We start from the raw sequence: 18,414 nt of genomic DNA on the forward strand, positions 1-18,414 counted from the left end.
TTTAAATAACTCTATCAAGTCCCCCCGCAACCTTCTGCACTCCGAAGAATAAAGACCTATCTTGTTCAACCTTTCTTTGTAACTTAGGTGCTGAAACCCAGGTAACATTCTAGTAAATCTCCTCTATACTCTCTCTATTTTGTTGAAATTCGGTGACCAGAACTGTACAGAATGCTCCAAATTTGGCCTCACCAATACCTTGTGCAATTTTAACATTACATCCCACCTCCTATACACAACGCTCTGATTTACAAAGGCCAGCATACCGAAATCTTTCTTCACCACCCTATCCACATGAGATTCCGCCTTCATGGAACTATGCACCATTATTCCTAGATCACTCTGTTCTGCTGCATTCCTTAATGCCCTACCGTTTACCGTGCATTATTTCAGTTCACCGGGTGCAGAGAGAAGCAGTAACCCGAGGTCATTGTTTCTCCTCTAATGAGACTCAAGTCCGACACCAAGACAGAAAGTTATATCAGTTTATTGATTTCATCATGACAAATGTAAATGAAACAATGTGTGAGCTGCTGACGTGCGGGAATAAATAAGCTGCTCCCGACTCACTCACAGTCAGACACAATTAACTGACCGGCGACAAGGAGTGACCGGTTGAATAATCTGTCCCGTTTCTCACCGTCACTCTGCATCGGGGAACCGATGATTATAAAATCACACTTCAGGGCCGTGTCTGAGATCGCTGCAGATCCAGGTTCACTGACGAGGGATTTGTCAATTTAACATCATTATATCGGCCAGACTGCCGAATGCACCGTCCTCAGCAAAGGGAGCAAAAGGATTCTCTCCTGGGATAATCCCACCCACCCCGGGATACCGGTGTACCAGATTGAATCCCGGTCCCCCCCCCACTACCCCGGGCTCCTCCTGTCTGTGTAATTTCCCGGGGTCTCATGTGGGGAGTCTCGAACACGCACATCGGGCAGAAGCTGCGCCGCTGGACAACAGGCGGAAATACGTGAATGCGGGACCGCTTCCGATGTTACTGAGCTCGAGACTGGGGCCGATTCCATTAAAACCGCTGGGAATTACCCCCAGCGCGCTGACATTAAAGGTGAATGGGGAGTTAAAGTGGAGAGCGGGAAATCAGCGAAATGTCCCCATCCTGTGGGCCAGGATGTTCACACATTCAAATGTTCAGATCCGCACTGTCAGTCCGGGTCTCGCTCCCTGCAGTGAGCCCATTTCCTTCTCCCCGGTCTCACTGAACCGATTCCCCCCCAGCCTGAAACAGATGGGAGAATAAAGATGAAATAAACAGATTACACAACAGTGTCAGTAACAGGGGACCGGGGTTAATGTTTCAACAACACTCACAGACAAATATCACCAGAAAACCCGCGGAGCCGCTGATATTTTATCACATTGAACATTAACACAAACACTTACCCCATCCACTCCAGACTCGGGAGGGTCAGTATGAGATGGAGGAGAGAGGGGACAGATCTGTCTGTCAGCGAGTTTGATCCCAGGTACAAATCCATCAGTAATGGGTTTGCACTGAGAGTGGAGACGAGATCATCGACACCAGAATCAGTGAGACTGACATTTTCCAGCCTGTAGATGACAGAGAGTGAGGGTGAAGGAAACAGAGAGACAGGACACGGTACAAATCCCCAGAGTTTATCAGTAACACAATTACTGATCACATTAATGTTCAGTGTCAGACACCCAGTGACTGTATACACAATCTCCCACAGTCTGGTACTTACACCAGTTTCTGTATTTTACACTCCGGGTTCCTCAGAGCCGCAGACACCAGTTTCACTCCTGAATCTCCCAGTTTATTATAACTCAGGTCCAGCTCCGTCAGTGATGGATTTGATCTGAGAGCAGAGGCAAGATCCTCGGCACCAGAATCTGTGAGACCGACACGGTTCAGCCTGGAGATCAGAGAGAGTGAGGGTGAAGGACACAGAGAGGCAGGAGACGGTACAAATCCCCAGTGTTTATCAGTAGCACAATTACTGATCACATTAATGTTCAGTGTCAGACACCCAGTGACTGTATACACAATCTCCCACAGTCTGGAGATGAGAGAGAGTGAGGGTGAAGGACACAGAGAGACAGGAGACGGTACAAATCCCCAGTGTTTATCAGTAACACAATTACTGATCACACTAATGTTAAATGTCAGTCATCCAGTGACTGTAAACAAAATCTCCCACTGTCTGGTGCTTACCACAGTTTCTGTATTTTACACTCCGGGTTCTTCAGAGCCGCAGACACCAGTTTCACTCCTGAATCTCCCAGTTTATTATAACTCAGGTCCAGCTCCGTCAGTGATGGATTTGATCTGAGAGCAGAGGCAAGATCCTCGGCACCAGAATCTGTGAGACCGACACGGTTCAGCCTGGAGATCAGAGAGAGTGAGGGTGAAGGACACAGAGAGGCAGGAGACGGTACAAATCCCCAGTGTTTATCAGTAGCACAATTACTGATCACATTACTGTTCAGTGTCAGACACCCAGTGACTGTATACACAAACTCCCACAGTCTGGTACTTACACCAGTTTCTGTATTTTACACTCCGGGTTCCTCGCAGCCGCAGACACCAGTTTCACTCCTGAGTCGCCCAGTCCAGTTCCCCCAAGGCTAAATACAAACAGATAAATTGATGAACAAAGTGATCCAAACCGTGGGCCTGAGGGTATTTCTCTCACTTGGCTGTTTCAGGAAACATTAAACCTTTAGTAAATCGCTGATTGGAGTTCCCATCACTGCCCAGCTCCAGGGCATTCACGGAATGTCAGTCATTTAGACTGTCGATGAGACACTGTGAACTCCAGATATTCTGTCTCATTCCCCAACAGTTAGAAAGTGTTTCTGACATGAGAGGGTCGGAAAAGGTGGGGGGGGGGGGGAACGTGGGAAAAGTCCAAAAAGATGAGATGGGGAAGAGCGATCCCACAGGAGGAAGGGGGATGGGGAGGAGAGACACCACAGGGGGAAGGGGGACGGGGATGGGAGTACCCACAGGAGGAAGGGGGATGGGGAGGAGAGACCCCACAGGGGGAAGGGGGACGGGGAGGGGAGATCCCACAGGAGGAAGGGGGACGGGGAGGGAAGATCCCACAGGAGGAAGGGGGACGGGGAGGGAAGATTCCTCAGGAGGAAGGGGGACGGGGCCGAGAGACCCCACAGGCGGAAGGGTGACGGGGAGGGGAGATCCCACAGGAGGAAGGGGGACGGGGAGGAGAGATCCCACAGGAGGAAGGGGGACGGGGACGAGCAATCCCACAGGAGGAAGGGGGATGGGGATGGGAGTAGCCACAGGAGGAAGGGGGATGGGGAGGAGAGATCCCACAGGAGGAAGGGGGATGGGGATGGGAGTACCCACAGGAGGAAGGGGGATGGGGAGGAGAGACCCCACAGGGGGAAGGGGGACGGGGAGGGGAGATCCCACAGGAGGAAGGGGGACGGGGAGGGGAGATCCCACAGGAGGAAGGGGGACGGGGAGGGAAGATCCCACAGGAGGAAGGGGGACGGGGAGGGAAGATTCCTCAGGAGGAAGGGGGACGGGGCCGAGAGACCCCACAGGCGGAAGGGTGACGGGGAGGGGAGATCCCACAGGAGGAAGGGGGACGGGGAGGAGAGATCCCACAGGAGGAAGGGGGACGGGGACGAGCAATCCCACAGGAGGAAGGGGGATGGGGATGGGAGTAGCCACAGGAGGAAGGGGGATGGGGAGGAGAGATCCCACAGGAGGAAGGGGGATGGGGATGGGAGTACCCACAGGAGGAAGGGGGATGGGGAGGAGAGACCCCACAGGGGGAAGGGGGACGGGGAGGGGAGATCCCACAGGAGGAAGGGGGACGGGGAGGGGAGATCCCACACGAGGAAGGGGGACGGGGCCGAGAGACCCCACAGGAGGAAGGAGGATGGGGAGGGGAGATCCCACAGGAGGAAGGGGGACGGGGAGGAGAGATCCCACAGGAGGAAGGGGGACGGGGACGAGCGATCCCACAGGAGGAAGGGGGATGGGGAAGAGCGATCCCACAGGAGGAAGAAGGATGGGGAGGGGAGATCCCACAGGAGGAAGGGGGATGGGGAGGAGAGGTCCCACAGGAGGAAGGGGGATGGGGAGGAGAGGGCCCACAGGAGGAAGTGTGATGGGAAGAGAGATCCCACAGGAGGAAGGGGGATGGGGAAGAGAGATCCCACAGGAGGAAGGGGGATGGGGAAGAGAGATCCCACAGGAGGAAGGGGGTTGGGGAGGAGAAGTCCCACAGGAGGAAGGGGGATGGGGATGGGAGTACCCACAGGAGGATACTCATGGGAAAATATAATCCCAAAAGATAAAAGGATGCAGAAAGGGAAGGGTTTGTCTGAACTGAGGCCCGTAATGGGGAGTGGAGATGCGCCCATGGGGTCTGGGTATCTGGTAGGGAGCACAGTCAGACAGGTGGACTGATGATGATAGTCACACACGGGGAAGGGCAAGAGAGGACAATCTCACAATGGTATTTCTCCCCTTCTCACTGGGACAGTCTGCTGACAATCCCTTGTCCCTCACCGGGAAGGGGGTGTGAATCTCTGACCCACCTGCTGCAGTCAGTGTCGGTCTGGGTGTCAGTCACAGTGAGAAGGAACATTGTCAATGGACGTGTCGCAGGCAGCGAGAAACACGGCCATTCCTGTGATTTACTACCATTAAACCAATGGCCGTTGTTCACGGATCTGCTGAAGTTTCCAACATCCCTTCACAAAGAACCACAGAACCATCCCATCCTTGGGGATCTGCTGACCGATCCCTTAGGGGTTTATCACAGCCTTCACAATCTGATTTACTACAGTTATAGCGAAATTCCTTTACATTGAAACAACACAATGGAACAGTTTCGCAGTTCAGAGTGAGAGATAAATCAAGTTACCTCAACTCCTGGCACTTGTGCAGCCCGGGTCCCAGCCGCTGGATTCCTTCACACTGAATGTGGCAGTTCTCCAGGTTGAGCTGTTTTATTGTATCACAGAGTCCGATGACATGAGACAGGACCGCGCAGTCAATCGGGGTCAGAGTCATTCCACTGAATGAAAGTGTTTCCACAGATCCCAGAGCGGCCTGAGCCAGTCCACGATTCTGAGACTCAAACAGGTAGTGCAATGCGTTCAGGAGCCTCCTTTTACCACTCTGCCGTTCAACCTCCTCCTTCACCCAGTCAATCACCTGACAGGTTGTCTCATGAGAAAATGGACCCAGAAACTCCTCCAGGCCCCGAGTTGTCATTGGATTGGAGAGACCAGCAACAAAACGGAGAAATACCTCAAATCGCCCATCTGTTGTGTTGTGGGCTTCAGTGAGGAATTTCAGGATATGCCCGGGATGTATAATCAGGAATTGTGCGACTGCAGCTACAAACTCTTGGATGGTGAGGTGTGGGAATGTGAACACCACGCTCCGGGCAGAATCCTCTCTCTCCAAAAGCTCCATCAGGAAACCGGACAGGAACTGGAAAGGCTGCAGGTTGTAGTTGATCAAATCTCCACCTGTAAACACAATCTTCTTCTCGGACACTCCTCTGAAGGCCATCTGACCAACTCTGAGTAACACATCACGGGGGTTCTCAATCTCACGGCCGTGGTTTTTCAGGATGTGGTAAATATAGTAGGAGTACAGTTGGGTGATGGTCTTGGGAACTCGCTGCGGGTCCCTGTCTCTTTGTGTGAAGAAGGGGCCCAGTGCCAGAGCGAGGATCCAGCAGTAAGAGGGGTTGTAGCTCATGGTGTACAGGATCTCGTTCTCCTTCACGTGTTTGAAAACTGCTTCTGCCACCGTCTGATCTTCAAAATACCTGATGAAATATTCCTTCCGTTCCTCACCAACAAATCCCAGGATTTCAGCCCAGACACTGATATCCGCCTTTTCCAATAAATGTAACGCAGTGGGACGGGTGGTCACCAGCACTGAACACCCTGGGAGCAGCTTGCCCTGGATTAAACTGTACACAATATCAGACACCTTGCACTTGAATTCAGGATCTGTGTACTGTGATTCTGTGTCTCTCCGACCATTAACAAAGTTGATTTTGTCCTTGAATTCATCCAATCCGTCGAATATGAACAGCAGTCCCTCTGTGTGTTTCCAGACCTCTGTCAGGATATTCCCAAAGTAGGGATAATGATGCAGAATCAGTTCCTTCAGGTTTATTCTGCAGTTAATGGTGTTTAAATCCCGGAATTTGAAACTGAAGACAAACTGGAATTGTTGGTATATCTTCCTCTCGGCCCAGTCGTAAACAATCTTTTGTACCATTGTTGTTTTCCCGATCCCTGGGACTCCGACCACTGCTGCGGACATCCCCGATTTGTTTCTAAAGATAGATCTTTTCAATGTTTGAACAAAGCTCTTCTTGAATAACTGATCAGTCCGGATTTTTTCCAGCTTACCACGGAGATCTTTTTCTCTCCACTCCTCGTGGTCTCTGCCTCTTGCCAGCAGCTCATGTTCCACCAGTGTCCGATCTCGAACAGTAGAAATGACCGTGAGCTCAGCGTATCGATCAACCAGCTGGAAAACCTTCACCTTCTCCCTCATCAGGATCGTGTTCACTCTCAGTGTTTCAGTTTGTGCCCGCAGAGTCTCCATGTGTTTCCTTCGAACACCTTATGACGGACAGAAATAGGTTGTCAATGCCTGATCTGATGTACATGGAGCATACAACATATTTTCTTTAAATAAAAAAATTCTTGTGAAAGACATTGTTTGGGTGAAATTCGGAGATCAGAGATTAGAGTGTCTGAAGATGAATGACGGCCCAGAAACATTTCTGATCTGATTCAGATCCGCTGTTAAAGGCTCCACTCTCCACTCTGTTGGTAGTTTGCAGATTCCCCGGTATTCCAGCGAGCACCAAGTGCACACGTGATTCTGGAGAGGAGAGTGTTGTGTGGAGCGGGTGGTTTCACTGCTTTCACTGCTCAGCTTCTGCTGAACTGTGCAACACCGCAGAGGGTAACAGTGGGGAGGGGGGCATTTACTTGTTCTATTGACTTTTACTTCTCTCACAATGGAACCCATGTTCTTGGCACTCCTAAGCTGTCAGTGCTGAGTCACAGAAAAGGAAAATAATTTCTGTTTCCTTTTCCAGGCTGAGCCAGTCACGATGTGACACACCCCGCACTAGTCTACAGTCTCTAATTCTCCGAGGAGCTGGTACATGAACCCAGGCAATTCCCCGATGATGTGCGGAAGAGCAGGAAGCTGAAGAGGATGGCAGTGGTAATGGGGAACTCTGAAGTCAGGAGGACAGGCAGGGGATTCTGTGGACACGGATGGTACTTTGCCTCTCAGGTGCCATTGTCCGAAATGTTTCTGGACGCGTCCACAATATCCTGAGAAGGGAGGTTGAGCAGTCAGAAGTCGTGACAAACGTTGGTAACCATGACATAGGAAGGGAAAAGGGAGGAGGTCTGGAAAACAGAACACAGGGGGTTAGGAAAAAAGCTGAGGAGCAGGAACTCAAAAGTAGTGATCTCAGGATTGCTGCCTGTACCACCCGACAGTGGCAATAGGAATAGAATGAGGTGGCAGAGAAATGTGTGGCTGAGCATTTGGAGCAGGGGGCAGGAATTCAGATTTCTGAATAATTGGGACCACTTCCGGGGTAGGTAGGACCTGTACAAAAGTCACGGGTTGCACGTGAATCCGATAAGGATCAATATTCTTACGGGCAGATTTACTGGGGCTGTTAGGTGTTTTAACCTGAAATGGTAGGGGGACTGGAACTAAGATGATAAAGCTGTGGATGAACCAGCAGTTTTACAAGTAGATGATGGTTTTATCATGAATATTAGGGTGGACAAGCCAATGACTGGGTTCAAATACAGACGGAGCAAACTGTTAAATTGTACCACATCGACAACATTCAAAAGGGTGGAGATGCAGGACTAAACGCATTATATTTAAATGCACGCAACATTCAGAATAAGGTGGACGAACTTTTGGTGCAATTAGAGATTGGTCGGTATGATGTTGTGGGCATCACTGAGTCGTGGCTGAAAGAAGACCATAGCTGGGAGCTTAACATTAGAAGATTTACATCTTATCGAAAGGACAGGCAGGAAGGCATAGGCGTTGGTGATGTGGCTGTGCTGGTTCGAGGTGGAATCACATCTGTAGAAAGAGGTGTCATAGGGTTAGAGAATGTTGAAGCTTTGTGGGTGGAGGTAGGAATCTATAAGAGTTAAAAAAAAGCTTTATGGGCCTATATTGGCCTGAAAATAGCGAATGTGTGGGGTTGAGATTGCAAAGGGAGTTAGAAAAGGCATGTGTTAAAGCCAATGACGCAGTTGTAATGAAGGACTTCAATGTGCACGGGGAATAAGAAAATCAAACAAACGTCAGGAATCAGATTGCAAGAGAGGGAATTTATTTAATGCGTTTCAGAGCAGCTTGTGCTTGAGACAACTCAGTGAAAGGCTGTCTTTGATTGGGTGTTGTGTAATAGCCCTGATCTTATGAGGGAGCTTAATGTAAAAGAACCATTAAGAGGTAGTGATCATAATATGAGTGAATTCATAATACCATTTGAGAAGGAGAAGTATAATTTACAGTATCAGTATCGCAATGGAATAAAGCGAATTACAGAGGCACGAGAGAAAAGCTTTCCCAGGTAGATTGGAGAAGGATACTAGCGGAGATGGCTGAAGCTTCTGGGAATAGGTCTCAAGTTGCAGGATGGATATGGCCCACGGAGGAAGTTCTAAAGTGGCACGTGTAGGCAACCATGTGTGACAAAGGAAGTTAAGGATTGCATAAAAGCTGAGGAAAGGCCATACAAGATAACAATAGATAAAAAAGCTATAAGTAGGGAAAAGATGAAATATGAGAGCAGAAAAGCCAATAATATAAAGCAGGATAATAAACACTTTTTTTCAGTTATATAAAGATTAAAAGGGAGGTGAAAGTCCATGCTAGAACACTGGAGAATGTGCACTCTGCATATATCTTCACTGTTCTAGACGCTAGCAGTCTGCGAGTGACAGGCAGTAGGAGTGAGTGCCATTGCTATTACAAAAGAAAAACATCTCGGCATACTGAAAGCTCTTAAGGTGCAAAGTCACCTGGGCCAGATGGACTGCATCCCTGAGATCTGAGAGAGGTTGCTGAAGGGATGACGGATGGATTGGTCATGATCTTTGAAGAATCACTTTATTCTGGCATGGTCCCGGAGGACTGGAAGATTGCAACTGTCACTCTACTCTTTAAGAGGGGAGGAAGGCAAAAGAAGGAAAATTATAGGCCAGTTAGCCAAACTTCAGTGATTGGGGCAGAGTTGGAGTCTCCTATTAAGTTTGAGGTTTCGAGGTACTTGGAGACTAATGACAATATAAGTTAGCATGGTTTCTGTTGGAATTCACCCTGGAAGTAAGAAGCAGGGTGGACAAAGGAGTCAGTGGATGCCATTTACTTGGATTTTCAGAAGGCATTTGATAAGCTGCCGCACAGGAGTCTGCTTAACCAGATAAAAATCTATGGCGTCACAGGAGAGATACTGGTATGTGCAGTGGAATTGCTGACAGGCAGCAGACAGCGAGTGGGAATAAAAGGGGCCTTTTCTGGTTGGCTGCCAGTGACCGGTGGTGTTCCGCAGGGATCAGTATTGGGACCGCTGACTTTCAGATTGTTTGTCAATGATTTAGATGATTGAATGTATGTATTTGTGGCAAAGTTTGCGGATGATACAAAGATAGGTGGAGGGGTCGGTAGTGCGATTGCAACATGAGACATATTGGAAAAATGGGCTAAAAGGTGGCAGATGGAATACATTGTTGGAAATGTATGATAATGCATTTTGGTGAAAGGAGCGGACTATTATCTAAATAGGAAGAAGTTCCAAGAATCAGAGGTGCAGAGCGACTTCAGAGGGACATCGGAGCCTCGAGCAAAACTCACAGAAGATTAGTTTAAAGGTCGAGTCTGTGGTAAAGGTGGCAAAAAAGAGAATCGAATATAAATGCTGAGCCTTTACAGGACTGTATAGTCAGGCTGCACTGCAGGTGTGTTGTCAACAGCTTTTCAGTACCTCTGAAAAGATGTGTGGTCATTAGAGAGAGTCCCGAGGAGATTCAGGAGGATGATTCCGGGAATGAAGGGGTTAACATATGGGGTGTGTTTTGGCAACTTTGGGCCAGTACTCATTGGAAGAATTTTAAGGAATGCAAGGGAATCTCTTTTAAACTTGCAAAATGTTGAAAGGACCAGATAGGGTGGATGTGGAAAGGATGTTTCCTGTGGTAGGTGCATCCAGAACTAGGGGCCAGGGCATCCAAATTGAGGGGCGATCCTTTACAACAGGTAAGGATGACTCTTTGAGCCAGAGAATAATGACTGTCTGTAAGGCTCTGCCTCAGACTGCAGTGGAGGCCGAGTCCATGGATGTAATGAAGGCAGAAGTTCCTGATCGGTCAGGGCATCAAAGGATATGGCGAGAAGGCAGGTGTATGGTGTTGAGCGAAATCGGGAATCAGCCATGATGGATTGGCGGAGCAGACTGATGGGCTGAATGGCCTAATTCTGCTTCCTTGTCTTGTGGTCTTATGGAGGAATAACAACAAATCTCGGCTCCAATTTGGATCAGAGGTGTGAGATTTCCCTTGCTGGAGTTGGATGTTCCAATTGGAATGGTCCGGCTTCAGTTTTGTCAAATCTCCAGATATTCGGCCCTACAGAAAAGGTGTTATGACAACTGCAAATTGCTTCCTCTCCTCCAACCACAGCAACAAAACCTGTCTCCCAGACTCTGACCGTCTCTAAACAGGCCTCTAAAGACAGGTATTCAGACTCTCAGTGTGAAATAACAACAAAACCTGTCTCCCAGACTCTGACAGTCTCTAAACAGGCCTCTGCAGAGACGTATTCAGACTCTCAGTGTGAAATACAGACTTTCAGATTTCCGTTCCATCACTTACCTTTCAGATGTTTGGGCACTTCAGATAAACCCCGCTCAGTGTCCATGTAGGCGAACTGGCCGTCACCTGTTCAAACAGATTAACCTGCATGAAGTCTGTTCTGTGCAATACTGTAAATTCATCAGCATTTACATCTGTAACACACAGTGTATTGTTCACCGTACCTCGCTCCCGTATTTCATTCAATATTCTGCTCAGCTTCGGTAAATGGTGGTGCAGTTTCACAAAGGATTCCCACATCACCTTCCGGGCCCCGGAGCCTCTCTCCATCACCAGATCCAGGAGTTGTTTGGAAGCGCCCGCTCGGTTTCCCTTCTCCGCGAGCTCAGTCACCCTCTGTAATGAACAATGGGAAATATATTGAGGAACGGAGGGTTGGGTTCAAATCTACCCAGAACATGGACAGACCCAGCACATTCTGCTCGTCGCAAATCACTGACAGCAATTGTTCGCAGCAGGAAAAAGAAATTAAAAGAAGTTAGCATGGCCAATGATGACTTTCTGAACGCCACAGATTGCGGGGTACTTATCCACTTGGCAATGTTTAAGCAAAGCAGTCAAAGTGTGAGTGAGCCAGAGATAGAGTAGGTTATTGATGCTTTGTGTCAGAGAGGGTTCATTGAGGAGAGGCGGAGGCTTGGGTTGATCTTGGGTAATATTTCCCTTCTCTTTTTCATGGTTAGAACAGTGGGAAAGCCAGGCAGGATAGTGGGATGCTCTTCCTACAGGGTGCGGCAAGACAGGGAGACGTTCAGCGTCCCCGATAACTACACCTTCAGGAATTTCATCCAGCTGCAGCTTAATACAGACAGTGCTGAGGAATCGGAGCTGGAGCTGGGTGAATCATTCCGGAGGCTGAGAGACTGACTCAGGCTATGCAGGGAGGGAGCTGTACACAAGGCCCGGAACACAGGGAACTGGGTGACTGTCAGGAGGGGGAAGGGAACAGGCAGCCACTACAGGAAACTCTTTGTAACAGGGATACGGCTTTCTGTTTCGGGGTATGGCCTAGCAGAGGAAAGCCACGGTGATTATGCCTCTGGCTCTGAGTTTGGCTTTGTGACTCGGAAGGGATGAGAAGTGCTGAGATGCACTGACGGGGAATACAATGATCAGGAGAATAGACTGGAGATTCTATTTACGAGAACAGGATTTTTGGATGGTCTGTTACCAAGGTCAGTGATATCTCATATCGACTCTGAAACTTCCTGAAGGGCAGGATGAGCAGGTCTTGGTCCACGTTGGTACCAATGACAAGAGTAGGAAGTGTGATGAGATACTGCAAAGTGATACAGGTCCAAAATTTCTTGAAAGTGTTATCGAAGGTAGATGGCGTTGTAAAGCTTTTTGGACATGGGGCTTCATAAATCAAAATATTGAATACAGACGTTGGGATATTATGTCGAAGTTGATGTTTCAGAGGCTAAATTGAAGCAATGTGTACATCTACCTCCTGAAAGGATATCAATAAGATTGAACGAATGCAGAATAAAATACAGATTGTTACCAGGAGTTGAGGATCTAAGATATAGAGGAAGTGTCAATAAGCTAGGACATTATTCCATAGAGTGTAGGAGGACCATGAGAGATGTGAAAGAGATATACAAGTTTATAAAAGGTATACAGAGAGTCATTGCGAAAATGCATTTATTACTGAGGTTGAGTGAGACTGGAATTAGAGATCATAGGGTAATGATGACAGGTGAAAGGCAAAGTGAAGGGGAACCTGTTCACTCAGAGGTTGCTGAAGAGCGCGGAGCGTGCTGCCATCTTAATTAGTCGATCTACATTCAAGTTGATTATTTAAGATCAGTTTGGATAAGTTCATTCAATGGGGGAGTTTTGGACGTCTCCAGTCCGAGTTCAGATCAATGGGACTAAGCAGATAATACGTCGGTGTGGACTAGGTGGGCAGAAGAGCCTGTTGCTGTACTGTAAGGTTTGATGACTATGACTAGGTGAAACTATGGCCGGTTCACTGTTGATTTTTGCCAGGGTAATCCCTGGTGAACCGCAGCAGCTTCACCCTTCACTGCCAGGCTCCATGAGGGGTTCCAGTGACAGCCAACAGCTGGAAACTGGCAGTGAGGAGCAGCCAGCAAACTCAGGACTATTATGTATGTGTGACAGACCAAAGCCGACCGGTGGTAATGTTGAGTAAGAAGTTTAGACAGAAATTATCAGCTGCCTCACGTGGAATGTTGTGTTCAGTATGGTGTCTGGCTCTTCACTAATATTCATTCTGGGTGGTAATAGGTGAACGCACTCCAGTAGCACGAGGACCATTGGAAAGCTGTTTCCTTGTAATTCTATGTTAGCTGTAGATGTTTGGAATATTTTCAGTGGCTCTAATGTTGCACTTCCCATGTTAACAGTATATGCTATGGTAATTACAAACTCAAATTGGAAGTCACAAGGAACAGAAGGTAACAGAACCATGAGGCATGTTGGGATATTGATCAAAAAAAAGGGTCAGCAGTTCAAATGAGAGATGACAGTCAGTGTTGAACTGAGAATGGGGTTGAAGGTAGACTGAGAATGAGCTGAGAAATAAGTCACTATATATTTGATTTGTGGGAAACCCGTGGGTCATCAGGAGAACGCAGACTGGTCAGTGGCCATTAAGGTCGAACATTGGGAACATGATGTGATGAGTGGTGTAGAGTGGTTATCTGTCCACTTGCAATGTCCGTCAAGTGTCACATCACTAAATTCACCAGTCAATCATTGCCTGTATCCTAATCTGTCTATAAATGAATGTGATCAGAAAACTGGAGAGAAGGTTGTGTTGGTTAATAAAAGTTCAGGGTTTTTCGCAGATGAAATCTCTTTTCTTGATGTTGACCTCAAGCATTACAGGATTTTTACAGCCCAGAGGTGTCGTTACACCGGTTCTGTCGGTTTGTGATAGATTCAGTAGAATATACACTCAGTGTATGTCCCTTCCACTTACGTGATACTCCTGCCCGGTGAAGTGATCCTCGCCCATTAACATGAAGCTGACTCCCTCCACGCCCTCCTCAATCGCCTGCTCCAGTCGCTCCATGTAGAATCTCGTCAACCGAAACAGTTGGTGATCGTCACAGTTTGACAGGAAGGCGGAGATGGCGGAGTTCAGATCTGTAGTCGGTCATAGAACATAAAATAGTAGATGTACCATGCGTATGCGGACACGATGCCATTTTAAACCAATCCCATTTTCAGGAACACGGTCAATGTCCCCCGTTCCCGGCCTACTCATGAGTTCAAATGCCTCTCAGACGCTGCTGAATATCTGTTTCCAGTCCCTCCCTCGGCAGCTCATTCCAGACACCGATCACTCTCTGTAGAAAACCTGCATCGTAAATCCCCTTTAAACTTTACCATCTAAACAGACCTGTTACCTCAGGTTTTTGTGGTGAAACTCGTCTACACCCTCTACAGACCCTCCACATCATTCTCGATTTGTGCACAATACTGAAATTGTCTCTTAACCAACGCGTATCCAGTTATAGTCTAACCTTAACAAATACCTCAACTCATCGTTAGCACACTACCAATTGTGTTGCCACCTTCAGGGAGCTGGGCACATCCATCACAAGACCCGACAGTACATCAATCTTATTATCAGTCCCAACATTCACCGTGCACATTGCGCGCGAATTTGACCTCTCAAAATGCAACTTCTCACATTTGCCTGAATTATCTGTACTTGGTGACTCTCTGTTCCTATTTCTAACTGGATGCCGAACACTTTGACAACAGTCCCAAATTTATTCATCTCCTCCAACTCTGTAAATCAACTAATGAGTCCACCCAGTACATCATATGATTAACCTGTTTGATTCACACACACGACGCATGGCGAAACAGTGATCCTTGCGGATACTGCTGGTCACAGACCTTCAGCCAGAACAACGCTCCTCTCGTGCTGACTCCATTTTATGTACCCAAGACGACTTTGAAATCAATTTGCAGATTCTCAGCACGAAACTTATTTTTTCTCTATAGGTGCTTCCTGACCTGCTGAGTTCCTCCAGCATTTTGTACGGTGCCCTCTCCACTTATTATTTTGTTTTACTTTAATCCTATTCGCCAAAGACATTTCATTGCTTCAGTAGCCACCCCCCAGATTCCCTGTGTACAATGTCTCTTGTTCACTGTCTCCTGCACCCAGCCCGTCCTCCCTCAATATAACGTCCTTTAACTCGGCCACAGAAAACAAACACCGGGAACTCCCCTCACCTCCATTGTACAACAACCCGTTAATCTGGGGAGAATTCTACATTGCCCTTCTAAACAGAAAACAACATCTGTTTCTCTCACTGGCTGTCGGAGGCATTTCCCACATCAGGGCGTACCAAATGCTGACAGAAATTCTATCTGTTCCGTCGACTGTTACATTGCCCGCTGTTGTATTCCTGTCTGAGTGTTACCCACAGCCACCTTATTTAGGGGCTCCTTCTCCTTTCACTCAGGTGAAGATTTGTGTGGTGAGGGGAACGATTCGATCATTGCCCTCGTTAGGTCCCAGCGCTGGAGCTAGTGAATTGTTCCAGTGCTCATGGACACTTTACCAGTTGGAACAATGACTCCTTTTGATGGTACTTTTCCTCTGCTCCTTTATCGCCCAAGTTTATCCCTCTGAACAATTGATGATTTGATTACACGTGTACCACGATGACAGATTTAATGAGAAAAAGCCCAATGAACATACCTGTGTCCATTCTGACTCTGACTGACGTTGGTTGATTATCGTCTGCTTGTCCGACGTCCGGGTGGAAGAAAGCCCCACCTGCTGGCAATGACCTGAATTACACAAATAAAAAAAGTATGAGTCAGTTACTCTGTCCTTCAAATTTAAAACACTTTTGTAACGTCACTGCTCACTCTCCTACATTCCAGGGAGCAAATGGAGATTGGAGCAAAGATCTGCAACTGAACACAAATTTCAAGAAGATAGCAAGGAAATATAAGGAAACTTTCTTAAAGGAGCGATGCACTGAAGCTGAAGAAGCCAACAGAATTGGAAAATAGAAGAGATCTGTTGAAGAAAATTAGAGAAATCAAAGGAACATTTCATGTAAAATGAGCATAGGAAAAGACAAAGAAGGGAAGGACCTTACAGAAGCAAAGGACATCAAAGGGAGTTGGCAGGAACACACAGAAGAATTGTAGAAAGATCCAACAGCGAAGACATCTGCAATGACTCCCTCATCGATCTGGAGCCAGACATTCTGGAAAGTGAAGTCGAATGGGTGATAGAAAACATTGCCAATAATAATGCTGCAAGCTGTGACAGGATTTCAGTAAAATTGTTAAAAATTCTAAAAGGTGATGCTGTAAAAGTGTTGCATGCAATTTTCCAGCAGATCTGGGAAAATATAAACAACAATGACTTTTAGGCTGGATTAAGATCCGTTTTTATCCCAATACCCAAGAATGGAAATGTAAAGTATTCACGTGCTAGAAAGGTAAAGCTAAAGATTATGCAAGCAAGACCCTAGCAATATATGGAACACGAACTACCAGATAGAAGCTGCTTTTAGAAGAGGCAGAGGCTCCAGAGACCAAATTGCTAACCTACGCTGGATAATGGAGAAATCGCGAGAATTTCAGAAAAGTATTTATCAATGTTTTAATGACTACTCTAAAACCTTCAGCAGTGTGGTCCATAATAAACTATGGCAAATCCTTAAAGAAATGGGAATACCCGTTCTGCATTAAGAGTAATTTGTACAAAGATCAAGAAGCAACAGTTAGAACGACACAGAACAACAAACTGGTTCAAGATTTAGAAAGGAGTATGAGCAGGCTGCATATTGTCACCCTGCTTATTTAATCTATATGCTCAATATATGAGGAAAGCCGGTCGAGAGGACTCAAAATGTTGCAGTCAAAATTACCAGACAGAATATTAATAAACTCAGATATGCATGTGATACTATTCTAATGGCTGAAAATGAGGAGGATCTGAAGAAGCTTCTAATGAAAGTGAAAGAAGAAAGTTGAAAGCCGGCTTTTTGCTCAATATTAAGAAGACCAGCCAGTCCTATTAACTTTGTGGTAATAAATGGAAAGGAAGTGGAAGCAGAGACGGATTTTTTCTTCCCTGGTTCAAAGATTTCTATAGATGGTAAATGTGATAGCCTTTTCAAATTTATTGGGTAGGACAGCTATTTTGTTCCATTAGAAGGATCCTAATCCACCTATTGCTTTTTTTCTGGCTCTGTTCCATTATGTTTTGTTTAAACTTGGAGAAAATTAGAAGTCGGACGTTCGATACATCTTTCAAATTTGAAACCTGGCCACATTTTATTCAATATTTTCATACGATCTAATTTCTTTTCTTTTTTTTTAGTTTTTTTCTTTCTTTTCTGTCTCCCTCCGTGAAGTTTCAGATTTGTCCAGAAGGACGTTTTCTTTTTTTTGTAATCTTGTCCTCAAATGGACTGACCAGACCCCACCTTTTTTTTGTTTTAGGTGAGAGTGTTTTTTTCTCTCCTATAAATAGAACATTTCCTGTCTTTTTTGTATGAATTGTCAAGAGTATTGTATCAATTGTCAATTGTCAATTGTCGTTCTCTGTTTATACATAATAGCCTAATATTATATTACACATGATTTTGACCTTGTATATCATTTTCTTTGTACGTTTATTCTATTATGTATCTGATATAACTTCACCTCTGATTTGTATCTATTCATATAAATTTTTTAATCAATCAAGAAAGATTGAAAATGATGGTAAATGCAGCGTATTAAACGGCGCTTACTTCTGGGGAGGGTAGCAATGGCAAATTTAGATAAAATACTGAAGTGCAGAGACATAACATTGTCTGCGAAGGACCGTAGAGTCAAGTATATAGTATTTCCAGTTGTGATGTAAGGCTGTGAGAGCTGGACAATTATAAAGGCTGAATACAAAATAATCGACGCTTCTGAACTTGGATGTTGGGGGAAAGTGTTCGTTGGACAGCAGGAAGATCCAACAAGTCAATACTTGGAGAAATACGCCAGACTGCTCACTGGGAAGCTTGAAAAGCTCAATTATTTTGACCACATCATGAGGGGGTAGGATTCCTTGGAGAAGAGTCTCATGATCGGTAAAACAGAAGGCAAAAGAAGGAGAGGATGACTGAGGCTACGATGGATAGATAATATTAATCAGAAAGTGCCTATGCCCTTGGGGTATCTTAGAGAGGCAGTTTCCAGCAAGGAGGCTTTGTGTGCATTAACGCGGTTGTATTTGGCTGTGTTCATGTGTTTTCATGTATGTTTTGAATGACTATTAACCTTGAACATAAATTGGACAATGATTGTACCATAAACAAAAGAAAGAATGAATATAGATGTTTTGAGTCAGTAACAGAATTGTAAAAGTTGCATTTTGTCCCTAATGCAGACAGGGAGCAACCATACTCCAAGCATCTGTCCCCACAACACCCACTGGGACAGCCTGCTGGCCCGAGGTGGGTCTGTTTACTCCGTTGTTTAAACCCA

The 18,414-nt window shown here is 46.4% G+C and overlaps 1 protein-coding gene across 3 annotated transcripts in view; it reads right to left on the reverse strand.

Annotated features, from left to right (window-relative positions):
- Positions 1-479: 479 nt before the first annotated feature.
- LOC132387903 (NACHT, LRR and PYD domains-containing protein 3-like) overlaps positions 480-18,414 on the reverse strand; it is a 28,801-nt gene continuing 10,866 nt past the window's right edge. For all 3 annotated transcript variants that reach the window (XM_059960222.1, XM_059960223.1, XM_059960224.1), the window contains 10 exons: positions 15,629-15,720; positions 13,886-14,052; positions 11,097-11,268; positions 10,933-10,998; positions 4,896-6,624; positions 2,530-2,616; positions 2,204-2,374; positions 1,734-1,904; positions 1,411-1,578; positions 480-1,246 (listed from right to left, as the gene is read on the reverse strand). In XM_059960222.1, the coding sequence (XP_059816205.1) occupies positions 1,159-1,246; positions 1,411-1,578; positions 1,734-1,904; positions 2,204-2,374; positions 2,530-2,616; positions 4,896-6,624; positions 10,933-10,998; positions 11,097-11,268; positions 13,886-14,052; positions 15,629-15,638 (2,829 nt within the window). In that variant the 5' untranslated portion in view covers positions 15,639-15,720 and the 3' untranslated portion in view covers positions 480-1,158. The remainder of the gene's footprint in view (positions 1,247-1,410; positions 1,579-1,733; positions 1,905-2,203; positions 2,375-2,529; positions 2,617-4,895; positions 6,625-10,932; positions 10,999-11,096; positions 11,269-13,885; positions 14,053-15,628; positions 15,721-18,414) is intronic.

This window comes from Hypanus sabinus, unplaced genomic scaffold, assembly GCF_030144855.1.
Source record: "Hypanus sabinus isolate sHypSab1 unplaced genomic scaffold, sHypSab1.hap1 scaffold_233, whole genome shotgun sequence".
NCBI classification, from domain to species: Eukaryota; Metazoa; Chordata; class Chondrichthyes; order Myliobatiformes; family Dasyatidae; genus Hypanus; species Hypanus sabinus.